The sequence below is a fragment of the Giraffa tippelskirchi genome, chromosome 3 (assembly GCF_054371585.1).
Source record: "Giraffa tippelskirchi isolate mGirTip1 chromosome 3, T2T-mGirTip1v1.2.pri, whole genome shotgun sequence".
Lineage (NCBI taxonomy): Eukaryota > Metazoa > Chordata > Mammalia > Artiodactyla > Giraffidae > Giraffa > Giraffa tippelskirchi.
The window spans coordinates 122,855,556-122,876,850 of NC_137277.1; the positions used below are offsets into that span (position 1 = coordinate 122,855,556).

The following is a 21,295-nucleotide window of genomic DNA, read 5'->3' on the forward strand; positions in this document are numbered from 1 at the left end:
ACGATTGCTTCTTGGAAGGAAAGCTATGACAAACCTAGACAGTTTATTAAAAAGCAAAGACATCACTTTGCTGACTAAAGTCTGTATAGTGAAGGCTATGGTCTTTCCAGTAGTCATGTACAGACACGAGAGTTGGACCATAAAGAAAACAGAGCACCAAAGAATTGATTTTTTCAAGCTGTGGTGCTGGAGAAGACTCTCGAGAGTCCTTTGGACAGGAAGGAGATTAAACCAATCAATCCTAAATACTCATTGGAAAGACTGATACTGAAGCTGAAGCTTCAACACTTTGGCCACCTGGTGCAATGAGCCAACTCATTGGAAAAAACCTGATGCTGGGAAAGATTGAAGGCAGGAGGAGAAGAGAGTGACAGAGGATGAGATGGTTGGATGGCATCACCAATTCATTGGACATGAACTTGGGCAAACTCCAGGAGATAATGAGGGACAGGGAGGCCTGGCGTGCTGCAGTCCATGGGTTTGCAGAGTTGGATATGGCTTGGTGACTGAACAACAGGGGAAGAATAAAGAAATATTGAGGTAACCAAGGCTTCAAAAATTTTATCTCCCATACTCTCTTTCTTAGAAAGTTATTAGAAGGTGTTCTCTACCAAGATGAAGGACTAAAGCAAGAAACTGGAAAATTGTGGGTCTCAGGAAGCTGGGAACCCAATGAGAGAGAGAGAGAACATGAGGCATGCAAAGGGGAGATCTCAAGATGACAGCTGTGCAGCAGATCTAAATAGCAACCCAGTCCATATTTGAGCAAGTCAGAGACTCCTGAGATATTTTTTCAAGAAGAAAGAATTAATAGACTACTGTATCTAATGTGTTTAAATGTTCTGAGAAGAGAGTTACAAAATTGGTGGAGAGTTTGGGGTTAAGTTAGTGTAAAAGTAGTATGCAAAAAAAATTAAAAGGTGAAAGAATGAAAGACAGATATTGTTGGGCTGCAGTTGTCTCATTGAACCTCACAAGAAAGCCTGAATCCAAATTGCCCAGCCAAGGAATTCCTGGATTCCTAACTCAGAGGAAATGAATGAGATAATAAATGTTCATTGTGGTTTTAAACCTGACCTAGTTGGTTGGTTGTGTGTACTCAGTGTCCGAATCTTTGAGACTTCAAGGGCTGTAGCCCACCAGGCTCCTCTGTCCATGGAATTTTCTGGGCAAGAATACTGGAGTGGGTTGCCATTTCCTTCTCCAGGGCATCTTCCCTACCCAGGGATCAAACTGACATTTCCTGCATCTCCTGCATTGGCAGGTGGATTCTTTGCCACTGTGCCAACAGGGAAGCCCCAAACCTAATCTAAGTTTTAGGTTAATGTAGTATGTAGCAATAGATAACTAATACAGATTTTGGTACCTGTAGTAGGCTGTTGCCATAATGAAAACTTAAAAATGTGAGAGTGGCCTTGGAACTGATTGATTGGAGGAAGTAAGGATCTTGAGATAATGAAAAGACTGAAGACTTGTTGAGACTGTTATTAGAAGTGTGATAACTTGTGAGAAAGTTACCAGCAAGGACTTTTGGGAGAATGAGGAAAATGTTATTGGAAACTAGAGGAAAGGAGATCTTTGCTGTGTTGTGGCCAAAAAAGAAAAAAAAAGCAATATTGTTACCAACAGTAATATGCAAATTAGAAATTATATGTAATCAACTGGGTGACATTGCAAAGGAAATTTCCAGACAGTGCTGGAAGTGCTGCATGCCTGCTTTTTGCTGCCTGTTCAGTTCAGTTCAGTTCAGTCGCTCAGTCGTGTCCAACTCCCCGCGACCCCATGAATTGCAGCACGCCAGGCCTCCCTGTCCATCAACAACTCCCGGAGTCTACCCAAACCCATGTTCATCGAGTCGGTGATGCCATCCAACCATCTCATCCTCTGTCGTCCCCTTCTCCTCCCGCCCCCAATCCCACCCAGCATTAGGGTCTTTTCCAATGAGTCAACCCCTCGCATCAGGTGGCCAAAGTATTGGAGCTTCAGCTTCAACATCAGACCTTCCAATGAACACCCAGGATTGATCTCCTTTAGGATGGATTGATTGGATCTCCTTGCAGTCCAAGAAACTCTCAAGAGTCTTCTCCAACACCACAGTTCAAAAGCATCAATTCTTCGGTGCTCAGCCTTCTTCACCGTCCAACTCTCACATCCATACATGACCACTGGAAAAACCATAGTCTTGACTAGACAGACTTTTGTTGGCAAAGTAATGTCTCTGCTTTTAAACATGCTATCTAGGTTGGCCATAACCTTCCTTCCAAGTAGTAAGCGTCTTTTAATTTCATGGCTGCAGTCACCATCAGCAGTGATTCTGGAGCCCAAAAAAGTAAAGTCTGACACTGTTTCCACTGTTTCCCCATCTATTTCCCATGGAGTGATGGGACCAGATGCCATGATCTTAGTTTTCTGAACGTTGAGCTTTAAGCCAACTTTTTCACTCTCCTCCTTCGTAGTCAAATGCAAAGTGCAGTGCCTCAAAGGAAGGAGTAGTAGCTCAGTCAGTAAAGAATCTGCCTGCAGTGCAGGAGATCCCTGGTTGGGAAGATCCCCTGTAGAAGGAAATGGCAACCCATTCTGGTATTCTTGCCTGGAAAATCCTATGGACAGTAGTCTGGCGGGCTACAGTCAATGGGGTCACAAGAGTCAGACATGACTTAGCAACTAAACCAACACCATTATAAATAAAGGAATTGTTGGGTTTGAAATTTCTCAGCCCCTCTGATGGCAAATGATGCTAAAATTAGAGATGGCTTTCCAGCAAAGGTTAAGAGCAGGGTGCAATCAGAAAGATATAGTCTAAATATGAAGCCAAGATATAACTATAATATGTTTGTTATGACTTCAAGAGATTTAAGACAGTGCCTCAAAGAACAACCGTCAGACAGTAAGGGTTTCTAGGTAGCTTGAGAGTATTGTCCCTCAGCAGCCTTTGCAGAAAATGTAGAGAAAGGTTTTTCTCAGAAACTTGTGGGTAAGGCTTTTGCACAATGGTATGAAGCTTAATGTTGGAAAAGGAAATGGCAACCCACTCCAGTATTCCTGCTGGGATATTCCCATGGACAGAGGAGCCTGATGGGCTATAGTCCATGGGGTTGCAAAGAATCAGACACGACTGAGTGACTAACACACACACACCTGAAGTCTAATAAGATTCATAAAAGACCTGCAAGGAGAATTGTATTTGCAGAAACACCAGCAACTTGGATTGAAAGGAACAGCTAGAACTAAATGAAGCCTTTGGGCCTCAAAAGTTGTAGAGAGCATGAAGCAGTCTGTAGACAAACATGGGCTACCTCTCATGGAAAAGGAGGGATGACTCAGAGAGTAAAACCAAGACTGGAGAATCATTCTATACTCTGAGTTCTAATCAAGGAATTGCCAACATGTGCCTGATGGATTTCAGATTTGCTGGTGACTGGTAACTCCTCTAAATCTCTTGATTTTCCCCTTTTGGAATGGAGGGTCTGTAGCAACTACCCTTTGCCTGTCTCACCATTTTATAGTTTGAGTATGTGCTGGCAAAGAAGTTACCTCTGTAGTCTCAGATTCAGAGAAACTCCACATGAGGAGCACCATCCAAAGTTACTTTAAATGCTGAGATCCTAGACTTAAAGCTTATGCTATAAAGGGATGAGACTTTGAGGTGGTTGTGGGAGGACTAAAGATATTTTTCATTTAAGAGGAATTACTTAGTTCATAAATAATTTGTCACCAGAGTGTATAGTGTGGTAGTTTTAAAATATGTCTTCGAATTCTTTGTTCCTTCTCCCTTCAAAAGGTGGAGCTGAATTCCACTCCCCTTTGAATGTGGGCCAGATTTAGTGACTTGCTAATGAGGGTAGGTCATAAAAGGACAGCTTCTGCCTGGAAGGAGAAGCTCCATCTCTCTCTTGCTCTCTTTTCCTGTCCCATACCCATTTTTCTCTCAGATCATTCATTCTTTAGGAAAGCCAGGTGCCATGTTGTGAGGATACTTAAGGAGAGTTAGAGGGACCCAGATGAGGAGGAAGTGAGGCCTCTTGCCACAGTCCAGCACCCATATGCCAGTAACGTATAAAAGTCACCTGGGGAAATAAATCCTTCATCCCCAGTTGAGCCTTCAGATGACTGCAGCTCTGACTGACAACTTGCCTGCAACCTTGTGAGAAATTCTGAGACGGCTCAGCTGTTCCTAAATGCCAGACACAAAGACCACATGAGATAATAAAAGTTTGTTGTTGTTTTGAGCCACTGAGTTGGGGCAGTTTCTTTTGCAGCAAACAGCTTAGCACTGGATCTAGCCAAAATTATGATGCAATCGTAAGGGGAGGATAACAGACTTCTCAAAATCTATCTACCTAAATATATAAAGTGAATTTTCTATTATCATGTTAAAGTGAAAGTGAAAGTCGCTCAGTTGTGTCTGACTCTTTGCTACCGCATAGACAATACAGACCATGGAGTTCTCCAGGCCAGAATACTGGAGTGAGTAGCTGTTCCCTTCTCCAGGGGATCTTCCCAACCTGGGGATCGAACCCAGGTCTTCCACATTGCAGGCAGATTCTTTACGAGCTGAGCCACAAGGGAAGCTCTTATCATGTTAAAACTGGGAAGCAATAAGTTTTTTCATATTTTTCACAGTGATAGACTAGTAAAATATAACTAGTATTCTTTGCATCTGTCTTTAAAAATAAGTAGAGTAAAAGCAAAGAATTTTAGAGATGGGAGGAAGCTAAGAGATTATGTAATTTAAGTCTTCTGTTTGGAGGGAACTTTAGAAGTAGTAGGGGTACAATAAATGGTTTTGGTGTATATACGACATATGTCTATTTATCCTTAAGGTATTGTTTAGAATTTTGATTTATCAAAATAACACCTATACATAGTTAACTGAAAGAAAGTGTTAGTCGCTCAGTCATGTCTGATTCTTTGCGACCCCCTGGACTGTAGCCCGCCAGGCTCCTCTGTCCATGGGATTTTCCAGGCAAGAATACTAGAGTGGGTTGCCATTTCCTTTTCCAGGGGATTTCCCTGATCCAGAAATCGAACCTGGGTCTCCTGCATTGCAGGCAGATTCTTTATTGTCTGAGCCACCAGAGAAGGTTTTTTAACTATGTTTAATAGCTGGGAAAAGAAGAGAAGCGAAAAGCAAAGGAGAAAAGGAAAGATATTCCCATCTGAATGCAGAGTTCCAAAGAATAGCATGGAGAGATAAGAAAGCCTTCCTCAGCGATCAGTGCAAAGAAATAGAGGAAAATAACAGAATGGGAAAGACTAGAGATCTCTTCAAGAAAATTAGAGATACCAAGGGAACATTTCATGCAAAGATAGGCTCGATAAAGGACAGAAATGGTATGGACCTAACAGAAGCAGAAATGGTATGGACCAAAGAATGCTCAAAATACCGCACAATTGCACTCAACTCACATGCTAGTAAAGTAATGCTCAAAATTCTCCAACCCAGGCTTCAGCAAAACGTGAACTGTGAACTTCCAGATGTTCAAGCTGGTTTTAGAAAAGGCAGAGGAACCAGAGATCAAATTGCCAATATCCGCTGGATCATCGAAAAAGCAAGAGAGTTCCAGAAAAACATCTATTTCTGCTTTATTGACTATGCCAAAGCCTTTGACTGTGTGGATCACAATAAACTGTGGAAGATTCTGAAAGAGATGGGAATACCAGACCATCTGACCTATCTCTTGAGAAACCTGTATGCAGGTCAGGAAGCAACAGTTAGAACTGGACATGGAACAACAGACTGGTTCCAAATAGGAAAAGGAGTACGTCAAGGCTGTATATTGTCACCCTGCTTATTTAACTTAGATGCAGAGTACATCATGAGAAACGCTGGGCTGGAAGAAACACAAGCTGGAATCAAGATTGCCAGGAGAAATATCAATAACCTCAGATATGCAGATGACACCACCCTTATGGCAGAAAGTGAAGAAGAACTAAAGAGCCTCTTGATGAAGGTGAAAGAGGAGAGTGAAAAAGTTGGCTTAAAGCTCAACGTTCAGAAAACTAAGATCATGGCATCTGGTGCCATCACTTCATGGGAAATAGATGGGGAAACAGTGGAAACAGTGTCGGACTTTATTATTTTGGGCTCCAAAATCACTGCTGATGGTGATTGCAGCCATGAAATTAAAAGACGCTTACTCCTTGGAAGGAAGGCTACGGCCAACCTAGATAGCATATTTAAAAGCAGAGACATTACTTTGCCAACAAAAGTCCATCTAGTCAAGGCTATGGTTTTTCCAGTGGTCATGTATGGATGTGAGAGTTGGACGGTGAAGAAAGCTGAGCGCCGAAGAATTGATGCTTTTGAACTGTGGTGTTGGAGAAGGCTCTTGAGAGTCCCTTGGACTGCAAGGAGATCCAATCAATCCATCCTAAAAGAGATCAATCCTGGGTGTTCATTGGAAGGTCTGATGTTGAAGCTGAAACTCCAATACTTTGGCCACCTCATGCGAAGGGTTGACTCATTGGAAAAGACCCTAATGCTGGGTAGGATTGGGGGCAGAAGAAGAAGGGGACGACAGAGGATGAGATGGTTGGATGGCATCACCAACTCGATGGACATGGGTTTGGTTGGACTCCGGGAGTTGTTGATGGACAGGGAGGCCTGGCGTGCTGCAATTCATGGGGTCACAAAGAGTCGGACATGACTGAGCGACTGAACGGAACTGAATACATAGTTATACAATCAAATATTACTAATGTCTTTTACAAAATACAGTCCTAGGTCCACTTTCCTAGCTCTTGTTGCTGAAAGCAGCCTCTTTTACCTTTAACATGAATCTTCTGATAATCACCCTCACAGATCCAGATAATGAGATTATAATATTGTTTCTTGATTTATTAGCTTAAGAGAGTATTTACTGACTTCCCATTATGATCATGGAGAATTTCTTACCCCAACTTCCCTCCTCCATTTTCCTAGTAGAATTACAATTTTCAGTTAAGTTAATGCTTAATATTTACACTAGAAATATAAATATTGTTCACTGTTGAGTCAAGTAGTATACAGTGATTATCTGTCTTTGTGTGGATGTTTGTTTTCTTGGAGTTATTTCCTTTGTTTCATTTGCTATATTTTTTACATATGTACAGCTTGTTTGTTCCTAATGCATAAATAGATCTGTTGAATGCCTGGCTGGTGATCATTGTTTCAAATTCAAACACGTCGAATCATCCATCCATTCTTTCCTTTTGTTTCATTTGCTATATTTTCTATATACGTACAGCTCATTTGTTCCTAATGCACAACTGCTGCTGCTGCTGCTGCTGCTAAGTCGCGTCAGTTGTGTCCGACTCTGTGCGACCCCATAAACGACAGCCCACCAGGCTCCTCCGTTCCTGGGATTCTCCAGGCAAGAACACTGGAGTGGGTTACCATTTCCTTCTCCAGTGCATGAAAGTGAAAAGTGAAAGTGAAGTCGCTCCGTCGTGTCTGACTCTTCGCGACCCCATGGGCTGCAGCCTACAAGGCTCCTCCGTCCATAGGGTTTCCCAGGCAACAGTACTGGAGTGGGGTGCCGTTGCCTTCTCCAATGCGTAACTAGATCTGTTGAATGCCTGGTGATCATTGTTTCAAATTCAAACACATCAAATAATCCATCCATTCCATTTTATCTATCCTGGACCTCCCTCCACAGCTCAACAGCTCTAACCTCCCTCCTCTAGCTCTAATTTGGACAGTTTCTGTCTAGACTGGCTGTCATGCTAGGACTTTCCTTAGCTGTTCTGGTTTGGAGATTGTTTCTGAAGGATTTTGCTAATGTGAATATAACTAAAATGAAGAAACATTAATATTTTAAAGAGAATCTTAAATTATTAATATGTACTGCCTCTGTGTCCTAGATTCACCAGCATGTGAAGTCACATAAAATAAGGTCACATTTGGTTTTGATGCCCACATTACTGTGGCTCAAGTCTTCACAGTTTGAATGCACCTTTGCAATTTTGCAAAGTCCCCTCTGAGTTTTTCTAAGAGTCCATAAAAGGGATGTACTTACTAACTTGTCTATCCACTGGTTACCACAAGGCATTTTCCATGTTCTTCCTCTTCTGCTGTGACCTCCTGGCCAATGTATATTGCCCTGAATTCTGTTTAAAGGTGCTAATGATATTCCTCATAATATGGTTGTTGTATTAATATTTGCTGAGGGTGTTTTTTCCTGAAGTTGCCATTGTCAGGAATACCAGGGATACTACGCTTGATGAGAGGTAGTGAGAATGACCCTTACCCCAATTCCACATCACTTTCCTAGTCCCTGTCCTCTGTTGCCTGAAGTTCAGAGCTCACAGTATCTTTCAGTTTCTCCTTTTTGTAGTTTCCTACTTATACACCTGCCCATAGCCCCTTTGTCCAAACCAGTAATAATCAGAAGTCACAACTAGCTAAGTTTCCATTTCAGCAGGGGCAACACAAAAGCCAGAAGGCTCAGAAACAGAGCTCAGTCACATAATTTATTCCCAAACCAGAGTGTTCAACATTTTTATTCTAGTGAGTTTCTCAAGCCAGAGAAACAGCTTTAAAGTGAGATGTAGTCTCCATTCTGGAGATAGAACACTACTTGCAACTTTCAAATAGTGGACCTCTTTCTCTGCTAAACAAGATTGTAAATGTCTCGGAATCTACTCTCAATCCAAGTACCACATCGCCAGTCTTCAAATATGTAGATGCCATCAACAGGAGAGCTGCTAGCAGACCACAACAGAGGAAGGACTTTCTCTTGTGAGATGTAAAGCACTACCATGCTGATCTGTTTTGCCAAACGAGAGAATTGTTTTCAAAACAAAGGCCAGAGAAACATTTCAAATAGTGCCTAAGACCCTTCATCATCTTCCCTTGCCTTCCTGACCAGTGCCATCCCCTCCCTTTAATGTTCCAGTTTCCTTCATTTAGTGGATGAGGACAGTTAGAGTCCGGTGCATGAATGCTAAGTCGCTTCAGTCATGTCTGACTCTTTGCGACCCCATGGACTGTAGCCTGCCAGATCCCTCTCTCCATGGGATTCTCCAGGCGAGAATATTGGAGTGGGTTGCCATGCCGTCCTTCAGGGGATCTTCCCAACCCATAGACTGAACCCACAGTGTTTCCTCAATTAGCATGAGGATTCTTTACCACCAGCACCACCTGACAGAGTCACACTTTACCTAATTCATAAGAAGTGGAGCCAGGATTTTAATTCAGGTGTATCTGACTTCAAAACTGGTGGCTTTTTCCTGCTTACCTCAGCATGATGTGTCACTTCCTTAGGATCACTACACAGGTGACCGTAGGAAGAGGAACTTATCTGGGGAGCTACCAGCCATGTGGGTTATCTGGGATTTCCCTGGCATACACCCATGATGGTTTCCTGGTGACACATGGTCTGTGTTGAAGGAGATTCTGGATAGGATACCCCGTGTGAGCAAACCTAATTCCATACTTCAATGTCCCTCTTTTTTCTTCTAATGCCTCTTCCCCCATATCCCTTTTATGGAGAGAGACCAGGCAACTGGTTGCTGATCCTGCACTCTATTGCCCATAAGTTATCTGAATAGCAGTTCTGGCTTACCTTTCCTATGACATCTGTTAACAGCTTGAGGGCCAGAGGATCATGAACCAAGGAGTCCGTATAAAAGGAACCAAGATATTTCTTTGGGTTGGTTGGATTGTCCTGTGCACACAGATCAGGACGCATGCTGAATCCATGAGAGATTCTTCCAACTGTGAAGGGGAAGGAACCACCTGCAAGTAAAACGCATTCCTGAGGGGCTAGTGTTACTTGGAAAGGATTCTTTTCAATCCTCATGTTGTATGCAAGGAGAGGTTCCTATAGCCCAGCTAGTTAACTACATTTACAGAGGACCTACTTGGTTCCAAATGATGAGAGATGACCCAGAATAAAGGAGCCAGAATATAGAATGAAGTTAACTCATCTAGAAATTCAGATTTAAGGAATGCATCCTAGGGAGAGAAGCCAAGTATGTAAAGATATGTGGTCAAGATTTTAAAAATGAAGTGTCTTATGGTAGAAAAATACAGAGGCAACCTATCAGTTGGGAAATATTTAAATAATGATGGCATATCCATAAAACATATCGCTATACATACAATCATCAAAAATTATGATGGTCTGTACTCACTGACATTGAAAGATATCTCTATATGCAGATGAGGAGGAAAAGCAGATTAGACAACAGTATGTACAGTTGGTTTTCCCTAGTTTCTTCAATTTAAGTCTGAATTTGGCAATAAGGAGTTCATGATCTGAGCCACAGTCTGCTCCCAGTCTTGTTTTTGCTGACTGTATAGAGCTTCTCCATCTTTGGCTGCAAAGAATATAATCAATCTGATTTCGCTGTCGACCATCTGGTGATGTCCATGTGTAGAGTCTTCTCTTTTGTTGTTGGAAGAGGGTGTTTGCTATGACCAGCGCGTTCTCTTGGCAAAACTCTATTAGTCTTTGCCCTGCTTCATTCTGTACTCCAAGGCCAAATTTGCCTGTTACGCCAGGTGTTTCCTGACTTCCTACTTTTGCATTCCAGTCCCCTCTAATGAAAAGGACATCTTTTTTGGGTGTTAGTTCTAAAAGGTCTTGTAGGTCTTCATAGAACCATTCAAGTTCAGCTTCTTCAGCGTTACTGCTCGGGGCATAGACTTGGATTACCGTGATATTGAATTGTTTGCCTTGGAAACGAACAGAGATCATTCTGTTGTTTTTGAGATTGCATCCAAGTACTGCATTTCGGACTCTTTTGTTGACCATGATGGCTATTCCATTTCTTCTAAGGGATTCCTGCTCACAGTAGTAGAATAATGCTCATCTGAGTTAAATTCACCCATTCCAGTCCATCTTAGTTCGCTGATTCCTAGAATGTCGACGTTCACTCTTGCCACCTCCTGTTTGACCACTTCCAATTTGCCTTGATTCATGGACCTAACATTCCAGGTTCATATGCAATATTGCTCTTTACAGCATCGGACTTTGCTTTTATCACCAGTCACATCCAGAGCTGGGTATAGTTTTTGCTTTGGCTCCATCCCATCATTCTTTCTGGAGTTATTTCTCCACTGATCTCCAGTAGCATTTTGGGCACCTACCGACTTGGGGTGTTCATCTTTCAGTGTCCTATCTTTTTGCCTTTTCATACTGTTCATGGGGTTCTCAAGGCAAGAATACTGAAGTGGTTTGCCATGCCCTTCTCCAGTGGACCACATTCTCTCAGACCTCTCCACCATGACCCATCCGTCTTGGGTGGCCCCACATGGCATGGCTTAGTTTCATTGAGTTAGACAATGGTCTGTGGTCCTTGTGATCAGATTAGCTAGTTTTCTGTAGTTATAGAGGAAAAAAACAACAGATTGGGAAAGACTAGAGATCTCTTCAAGAAAATTAGAGATACCAAGGGAACATTTCTTGCAAAGATGGGCTCGAGAAAGGACAGAAATGGTATAGAGCTAACAGAAGCAGAAGATGTTAAGAAGAGGTGGCAAGAATACACAGAAGAACTGTACAAGAAAGATCTTCACGACCCAGATAATCACGATGGTGTGATCACTCACCTAGAGCCAGACATTCTGGAATGTGAAGTCAAGTGGGCCTTAGAAAGCATCATTATGAACAAAGCTAGTGGAGGTGATGGAATTCCTATTGAGGTATTTCAAATCCTCAAAGATGATGCCATGAAAGTACTGCATTCAATATGCCAGCAAATCTCGAAAACGCAGCAGTGGCCACAGGACTGGAAAAGGTCACTTTTCATTCCAATCCCAAAGAAAGGCAATGCCAAAGAATGCTCAAACTTCTGCACAACTGCACTCATCTCACACGCTAGTAAAGTAATGCTCAAAATTCTCCAACCCAGGCTTCAGTAATATGTGAACTGTGAACTTCCAGATGTCCTAGCTGGTTTTAGAAAAGGCAGAGGAACCAGAGATCAAATTGCCAACATCCGCTGGATCATTGAAAAAGCAAGAGAGTTCCAGAAAAACATCTATTTCTGCTTTATTGACTATGCCAAAGCCTTTGACTGTGTGGATCACAACAAACTGTGGAAAATTCTGAAAGAGATGGGAATACCAGACCATCTGACCTGTCTCTTGAGAAACCTGTATGCAAGTCAGGAAGCAACAGTTAGAACTGGACATAGAACAACAGACTGGTTCCAAATAGGAAAAGGAGTATGTCAAGGCTATTTAACTTAGATGCAGAGTACATCATGAGAAACACTGGGCTGGAAGAAACACAAGCTGGAATCAAGATTGCCAGGAGAAATATCAATAACCTCAGATATGCAGATGACACCACCCTTATGGCAGAAAGTGAAGAAGAACTAAAGAGCTTCTTGATTAAAGTGAAAGAGGAGAGTGAAAAATTTGGCTTAAAGCTCAACGTTCAGAAAACTAAGATCATGGCATCTGGTGCCATCACTTCATGGGAAATAGATGGGGAAACAGTGGAAACAGTGTCAGACTTTATTATTTTGGGCTCCAAAATCACTGCTGATGGTGATTGCAGCCATGAAATTAAAAGACGCTTACTCCTTGGAAGGCAGGCTATGGCCAACCTAGATAGCATATTTAAAAGCAGAGACATTACTTTGCCAACAAAGGTCAGTCTAGTCAAGGCTATGGTTTTTCCAGTGGTCATGTATGGTTGTGAGAGTTGGATGGTGAAGAAAGCTGAGCGCTGAAGAATTGATTCTTTTGAACTGTGGTGTTGGAGAAGGCTCTTGAGAGTCCCTTGGACTGTAAGGAGATCCAACCAGTCCATCCTAAAGGAGATCAGCCCTGGGTGTTCATTGGAAGGACTGATGTTGAAGCTGAAACTCCAATACTTTGGCCACCTCATGCGAAGAGTTGACTCATTGGAAAAGATCCTAATGCTGGGAAGGATTGGGGGCAGGAGGATAAGGGGATGACAGAGGATGAGATGGTTGGATGGCATCACTGACTCGATGGACATGGGTTTGGGTAAACTCCGGGAGTTGGTGATGGACAGGGCGGCCTGGCATGCTGCAATTCATGGGGTCTCAAAGAGTCGGACACGACTCAGCGACTGAACAACAAAAAAAATGTACAGTTGGATATTGTGTGTATGTAACCAAGTGTTCCAAACTCATTTACCTATAGGGACCAAGCAGGAAATGTAAAGGAATGAAACAGGCCTATTTCTAAACAATAGTAAATGGTAGAGACTATTGCAAACTGGAGAGCTTATGGTCTGACAAGAGACATTTAAATAAAGACCGAAGCAAAATCAAGTAAACTGTGCCAGCCAAACTAAACTTGTCTGCAAAAGTGGAATTTGGTCCTTGAAACAGCATATATTTTATAACTAGAACAGTGACTAGAAGGACCAAAGTGTATTCCTCCAAAATTGTGTCCCTGATCCCCAATGTATCTATAGATAAGGCCTTTACTGAGATAATTAAGGTTAAATGAGGTCATAGGCTTGGACTGGTCCTCGTAAGAGGAGGAAGACACACCTAAACTCTCTCTCTCTCTCTCTTCCTGTGAACACACACAGAAAAGGACAGGTGAGGAGATGGTAAGGAAGCCTTCTGTAATCCAGGAAAAGTCTCACCAAAAACGAACCCTGCTGGCAGTTTGATCCTGGAAATCCACAACTCTGAGAAAACACATTTCTGTGCTTTAAGCTGCCCAGTCTGGTTGTATTTTGTTCTGGCAGCCCAAGCTGACCAATACAGATAGGGTCTTACCTCCATGTGCAAAGCATACTTTCAGTTTAGGAAACTTCTCAAACACTCCACCCATGATCATGGAACAGATGGCTGCAGTGGTCTCAGCTGGCATTCCTGGAAGAGGAAACAGTCATGGTGTATAGGGATTGTCACCACAAGCAAGAAGTTCAGTGATGCTAATGGCAGGGGAATAGCACCTTACTGTAATTGTCAGTGCTGAGAAACACAGTTTCCCTGTGCCCCAGCATGGCTTGGTTTTATGCAGGCCATGACTTTGGCAAGCAGAAACCATGGGACACTCCCTATTTGCCACTTGCAAGTGAAGTCATCTAATGGCAAGAACAGTCAAGGAGCGAGAAGACTTGGCTTTTGTCCTTATTCTTCCAGCTTCCATTTTGGAATCAGTGGGTCAAGTAGAGTACAGTGAATCTAGGCTGAATCCTTCTTCTTTCACTTTTTTTGCTTCTTGGCCTTTGAAACTGATATAATGACCTTGAGTCTGGGCTTCTTCACCTGTGAAATGGTGACAGTGCTGCCCATCTTGCAAGGCTATGCAAGGCCTTGCAAAGATGATATTGGGAAAGTTCTTGGCCAGAACTTCACATTATAGGTGCTCAACAAATATGAATTGCCTCCCTGTGTTTCAGTTTTCCTCATCTGTAAAATGGGGATCATAATGACTAGTTCTTGCCAGTTAGTGAGTGTTCAGAAAGTATCAACTAATATTAATATTCCTGCCAAATCTTTGCTGCCCCCTTAGAGCTGAGGTTGAAGGTAACTGGATTAAAATGAATGATTTCAAGTGCTTTGTGCTTCTAGAAGAGACGGCTGGTCCATACTCGATGCTTTCACTTCCATGGTTTCAATCTGGGCAGTATTTCCAGATGACTGTTTTTCAGTCTGTGATTAAGAACTCTCTGGGGTGGAGAAGTAAATGACAACCCACTCCAGTGTTCTTGCTTGGAAAATCCCATGGACGGAGGAGCCTGGTAGGCTACAGTCTATGGGGTCATTAGTAAAGAGCATGTTAAAAAAAAAAAAAGGACTCTCTGGGGGCTCCATGACTGAGCCCTGGGCCTTCTGGGGAAGCTGACTCTCTGGCTGCTGAATAGAGCTTTACTGGTTGCTCATCCTGCGTTAGGCCTGTCACTGTTCCATGGACAGAGAGGCCTCTGACTCCCTCAGTCCTTAGCCTCTTGAGAATTCTGGAAGCATGATGTATTCATCTCTGTCGGGGAGTGGTTTGTGGACAGAGTTTCCCTCCAGTGGGGGCATGAGTAGCATCACACGTGGACCGTAACCCCACATACATTGTCCATATAGGAGCCAAAGTGGAATATTTATAGTGTGAATTGGATAATGACCCTCCCCTGCTGGGAATTCTCCAATCTGTTAAAGACTGCCTTTACATCCAGAATAAAATTCTGAGAGTACTCTGCTTGTTTATGATCTGTGGACTTGTTTGTCACCTCTGGCTTCAGAAGGGCAGAGGTTTTGTCCATGCCTAGTATATCCTTAGTGCCAGGTACAAGGCCTAGCATGCTGAAAAGGATCAATATATATTTGTGTTGCAAAATAAGTTATGAGATGATCCTCTGTGTAAATGTTGTCCTTTGTTTTTCCTGTGGGAAATTGCAATACAAATATGTTTGTGGGACTTGTCAAAGTGTGTTGTGTGAATTGGGAAGAGATTTTCTTTGAAGCTTCAGAACACTGGAGCTTCTTAGGTTATCTCTTCTAACTGCTGCTCAAGAATTTGGTGGGGAATGGAGAGGAAGCTGCCTTACTAAATTCTCCAAAAGCAATAACAGGGGCATAAAATGTCAGGGCAGAGAGAGAATCAAGACCAACTCTTATTCTGAGTCTGATAGGCCTAGTAGAGATCTTGCCTCTTTTTCCTAGTAGAGGTCTCTCCTCTTATCCTCAAGTGGAACCATGGGTGAACAGTGCAGGTGGGAAAGAGCAGGTAACAGGGAACTTGAAAGCCTAGTCCTTCAATAGGGGAAGTTGACCTTCTACTCACAATTCCAGGGTTCTCATTTGTAAAGGCTGATGCTATCACTGGCATCTAAAAAAATCTATTAGATAGGTATGGCTGCTGTTTTTCAGAGACTTTTTGGGAGTCTGTGTAGTGAGGTATCTTTGGAGTCAGACAGATTTGCTTTTTCGCTTTTTAACTATGTGACTTGCACAGCTTACCTAACCACTTCGAGACTCAGTTTCTTCATCTTTAAAATAGATATTTTAGGGAATTCTCTGACGGTTCAGTGGTTAGGATCCTGAGTTTCCACTACAGGGAGCATGAGTTTGATCCCTGGTTGGAGAACTAAGATCCCTCAAGCTATGTGGCATGGCAAAAAAAAAGGCTATTATAATGTCAACCTCATAAAATTTTGTGTGAATAAGATTAAAATTAAATGAAGTAACCGAACTAAATCACTCTGCTGTGCACTTGGAACATTATAAATCAACTGTACTTCAATTAAAAAAAGTTAAATGAGATAATACGTATAGCAGTAAGAACTCAATAACTCACAATCCTGTCAATTATTCATATTTTCTCTCTTTGACATAATAGCATCCATAGATAATTGTAAAACACCAAGGGCTTGACTCTCTCTTCCAGATCACAAGCTGACACAAACCTATGAGCCAAGGGAACCAATATTTGGCCATCCGTCCATCCATCTGCATGTCCCAGGGGTGCACAAATAGGGAACAGTTCAGCCTTTCAGCCTCCTTCAAAGAAGCAATCAGAGAGTGAGGGGGTTATTGGGATGAGCCAGCAAATATAGGGCACTATTTAGGGTATTGCTCTTCTTGGGGTCTATATTGATCTGAATAAATAAACTATTTTTGAAGTTTATTCTGATCTATATAACGGAATCATTGAAAAACTAATTAAAAAGAACACTTAGAATTAACAAGGGTGTTGGTTAGAATTAAAAAGAGCATTGACAAAACGCTCAAGGATTGATCTCACACCTCAGATGCCAAGGAGATTTCACCTGCTGGTTCCTATTTGGTCCACTCTTTCAGAAGGATTGCTCAGATTGTATCATTGGAGTCATAGTTGGGGTGTTCTCTCCTTTGCCCCTCCTGGAAACCCAATGATGTGGAAAGTGAGGAATTGATGGGCTGGGAGCCAGGGTCTCATGACTGTCCTGGAGCAAGTTGGCCTGACCTATATCATCTGGCCTCTCTGAGTCTGACATTAGGTGGGAATTTTGGGGATCTATAGGCACTAACAAAGCTTCAGGACCACAGCTGAGCTGCTGTGAGTGAGATGACTTGAGAAAGGGAAGAGCTCTCAGTGCTACAGCAAAGCAGGTACTGAAAAGAATTTCATGAGCAAAACTGCTCCAGGACCTTTTGGGAACTGGAAATACCATCTGGAGGGCATGACCTTTATTTAACACAATGTTTAATTAGAAAAAGTCCTCTCAACAGGTTTTTAATATTAGTGGCTTGCCATAGTTCAAAACAAATTTCCTTGGAGCATTTCTTTTCCAAATATATTAAGGTGCTGGGATGATTCATCCTACGACTACATATAAACATTTGGGCCAACCAGGCTGATGCAATGTGACTTGTGTGCATAAGCATTTTCAAAATGAAGAAATAGTCCTGGGACAACAGGTGATTCTGAAAGTGGCAGGCAAAGTGTAGATTGAAGAAAGGACTTCTAATTCAACAGGTTCCGGGGACTGGGAGAGGTATAAATCTTTTGAAGGGAGAGGAGCTAATTGGTTTCTACTAGTGGATGCAGGCTGGAAAGTATCAACTTCTTGGGATGGTTTGTGCTTGATAAAGGCACATGATCATGGTATCTCGGTGGGATTTCACTCTTCATGAGGATAAAACTTTATTCTGTGTAACTGTGATGATTCATTTCTATTCAGTTAAAATTAACAAATATTTTTGATCACCTTTGGCATATGAGACATTGTAGAGAATATAAAAATAAGTCACTTACACCCTCAAAATCATGATAACTCCAAATTTATTGAGCACTTAGCGTGTGCCAAAGCTGTTATATATTATATATATAATTATATATATAATATATAATTATATATATGTAATATATATATAATATATATATGTATATTTTATATATATATAATATATATTATATATGGGCTTCCAGGTGGTGCTAGTGGTAAAGAACCCACCTGCCAAGGCAGGAGTCGTAAGAGATGCAGGTTTGATCTCTGGGTTGGGAATATCCCATGGAGAAGGGAATGGCTGCCCACTCCAGTATTCTTGCCTGGAGAATCCCATGGACAGAGGAGCCTGATGGGCTATAGTCGATAAGGTCACATAGAGTCAGACATGACTGACTTGACTTAGCACACATGTGTATATGTATGTATTATATATATAGCAATTTCACAATTGTTAACTAGTTTAATCCTTTAGGAGATGAGTACTTTTTATTATTCCCATTTTACAGAGAGGGCAACTAAGGCAGATAGAGGCTAAGTAACTTACTGAGGTCTTCTAGCTAATAAATGGTAGGCAGTTTGCCACTACCACTCTGCCTCATACAACAAAGTCATTTTTGTACCTGAAAACTGATGTGAGCATGTTGTTGGATTCCCTCACTGAAAACAGAGGTCTAGGAGATTAAGGGGACAGTCAGGTTCTCCGGAACTCTGGCTGACCTCGCAATGACAAAGCCAATTTGGCTCACAGAAACTCCTCTCGTTCACTTTAGCAAGTTAGTGGTGAGGCTGGCAAGTCTTGCTAACCAAACAAGTGTGCTGTCAACCCCAGGACATCACAAGTCAAATGGGGCCAGGATGCTTTCTTGAATCCCCACAGAGACTGGCAGACCCCAAAACAGCCTAGTTAGAATGATTAATTGAACTGATTACATAAATGAAAATATCTATTTGGACCCCAAATGGCTGCTGTTGCTTTCTGAGCACCTTAGTAATTCATAAAGCCAAGTCCAATGAATAATAAAATGACTTAATAGCTGAAGACTTGCTCACACTGTGCTGAAACAATTTTATACACAAGTAAATAAATCCTCTTTTCAGAGCTCATTAAAGTTTCTAGAAAACATTCGCTGGATCAGTTCAGCCACTGCAGCCAATAATCTTCTGGGAGTTCAATACTTAGAGGAGCATTAAATCTTTCAGGTTATTAGGAGGCAATTTAACAGACAGTCCCCCAACTGGTGGGCAGTGTCCATAGACACAGACATGGAAAACATCCTGCATGTAGTCAGAGCTCAATAAATAATAAATGAAATAAATGATCAGTGATTACAGTACCTGATGGGTCCACCAAAATCTACTTAATTCATTACTGAAGATTTTGTGTTTACAATGAAAATAACTGAAAATGATATTATTATAATTCTAGGAGAGAAGTAAGAAATTTTTTAAAAATGCAATTAAATAAAGAATTATGCATCTTGAATTCTGGAATTAAGGAAAGCAGATTTAGGTACAGAAAGAACCTCCCAAAGTAGAGAGGACCGTGGGATTGTGGACTCTTCTGCTGGATATTTCAGAAATGGCTGGCACTGCATTTTTGAAGATATATTTTATTATGCAGTGTTTCAAATATAGAAAGTTATAAACAATAGTACAATGAACAGCTATATGTTTACGAGCTAGTATAATCAAATGTTAACATTGTGATGGTATATTTTTGTTGCATATTTTTATTATACTACATTTAAAAAAATACATCGGTTTAAAAAGTATCTGAATTGAGAGTCGGTTAAATAAAACAAGATATATTGCAATACTATGCAGTTATTTTAAGTCAAGCATTGAGAAAATTTTCACTTAGGTTAGAAATTCTCAATTAGAATATAAAATCACATGTATAATAGAATTCCAATTCAATTAAAATATAAAATATGCAGATGTATGTATATAAAAAGATAAATATACTATTAACCATGGTTAATCATCTTTGGGTGGCAGAATTATGGGGTATTTTTGTTTTCCTATTTATTTAAAATATAGTTGATTCACAATATTGTGTTAGTTTCAGATGTACAGCATAGTGATTTGGTTGGTTTTTTTTTTTTTTTGCAGATTATATTCCATTATGGGTTATTACAAGGTATTGGGTTTAATTCCCTGTGCTATACAGTAAATCCTTGTTGCTTTTTTAAATTTATGTATAGTTATTTTTCTCCTTATGCTTTTTTATATTTTCCACAATTGGATTACTTCATAATTTTGAAAAATGATAAGAATTTTTTTCCAAAGCAAAAGTAAATACTTTGGGGCCTGTCATTAACCTGATCCTTTTGCACAGTGGCTGTGATGCAGGTAATAATTTGGCTTCCAAATGAAACCTCTTTATTTAAATTTAAAAAAAAATCTTTATTTTATATAGGAGCACAGTTGATTAACTATTTTGTGTTTCAAGTGTATAGCAAAGTGATTTGTTTACACATATACATGTATCTATTCTTTTTCAAATTCTTTCCCCATTTAGGTTATTACAGAATATTGAGCAGAGTTCCCTGTGCTTTATATTTATAGTAGGTCCTTGTTGGTTATCTATTTTATTCCAAATTAAACTTTAAAAGGAGAGCAAGAGGGCTCAAAAGAAGAGAGATTTCACTGGGTTAACTTAGGGCTGACCTGGGAAGCATTTTCACTTGTCCCTTTTCTAGTAGGATGGCCCTTCCTGTGAGGGAGCTCTTTCCACATTCCCCCTGCATCCAGCATGTTGCGTCAGGCATTTCTCCAACCCAGGGACACCCAGCACAGTGCCTGTTCCACGTTGGCTGAGTGGGCACATCATACTCACCGCGTACACTGGGAAGAGTTCCCGTGCATTCAGGTCCCACTCGTTGATGTGGGAGCCGATCTGAACCCCAGGAAAGCCCAACTTCTTCACACAGCGCTCCATCTCCTTAACCGCCAGCTCAGGGGCCTGCATGGGCAACGTCCCCAGACCCACAAACCTCCTGGGGTGGCTTGCAATTGTGGCAGCTAGGTCGTTGTTCAGAAGCTGGCACAGGTCTAAAGTGTCCTGAGGTTTGGCCTGGTGGAGACAGGCAAGGGAAAGCACATGTTCAAAACCTATTTTAGATATTTACTCTGCTCAGCACCTCCTCTAGTCTCAGTCATTTGTCCCACCCAGTGGCTTTACACTTCATAAACCTGAAGCACAGTTTAAGCTAAGCATTTGGCTACAGAAGACCCAGAAGCCAGTCATTACCAAGGTAAAGAAAACTGCTAGCATATTGCTGATTAATTAGAAAACTGATGTAATCAGGGCCTGGAATCCTACACTAGACATGAGCTGAGACAGACCACCCACCAACCCAGATTGGAGACTGCAGGGCTCCCCACTACCCACACCAGGAGCTGAGCCAGATATCAGGGCAACTCCTTGTCACACCTCCTTGGGGGTGTCAGGCTGCTCATGAACCTCTCCTGTCCCTGTCTTTCTCCTTGTCCTTCCTGTTGGCGGTGACACTCGAAGAGTTACCTTATTAGCAAGATGCTGATGCAGACAAAGTTTGCTTTCTGTTCTCCTAACTTTTCCTCCTTCCTTTCTGTCTTTCTTTTCAACATCATCCCACCCCACTGCTAAGAATTTGGTACTCTCCAGCAATGCCAATTGTCCA

The 21,295-nt window shown here is 41.6% G+C and overlaps 1 protein-coding gene and 1 long non-coding RNA gene across 3 annotated transcripts in view; one reads left to right on the plus strand and one right to left on the minus strand.

Moving 5' to 3' along the window:
• Window positions 1-21,295, plus strand: part of LOC145541789 (uncharacterized) — a 113,802-nt gene that overhangs the window by 25,887 nt on the left and 66,620 nt on the right. The window lies entirely within an intron of this gene.
• ACMSD (aminocarboxymuconate semialdehyde decarboxylase) overlaps window positions 1-21,295 on the minus strand; it is a 63,741-nt gene that overhangs the window by 19,771 nt on the left and 22,675 nt on the right. Inside the window, exons 5-8 of the mRNA XM_081579252.1 lie at window positions 20,470-20,706; window positions 16,326-16,419; window positions 13,699-13,794; window positions 9,549-9,721 (exon numbers count right to left, since the gene is read on the minus strand). Of these exons, the coding sequence (XP_081435378.1) occupies window positions 9,549-9,721; window positions 13,699-13,794; window positions 16,326-16,419; window positions 20,470-20,706 (600 nt within the window). The remainder of the gene's footprint in view (window positions 1-9,548; window positions 9,722-13,698; window positions 13,795-16,325; window positions 16,420-20,469; window positions 20,707-21,295) is intronic.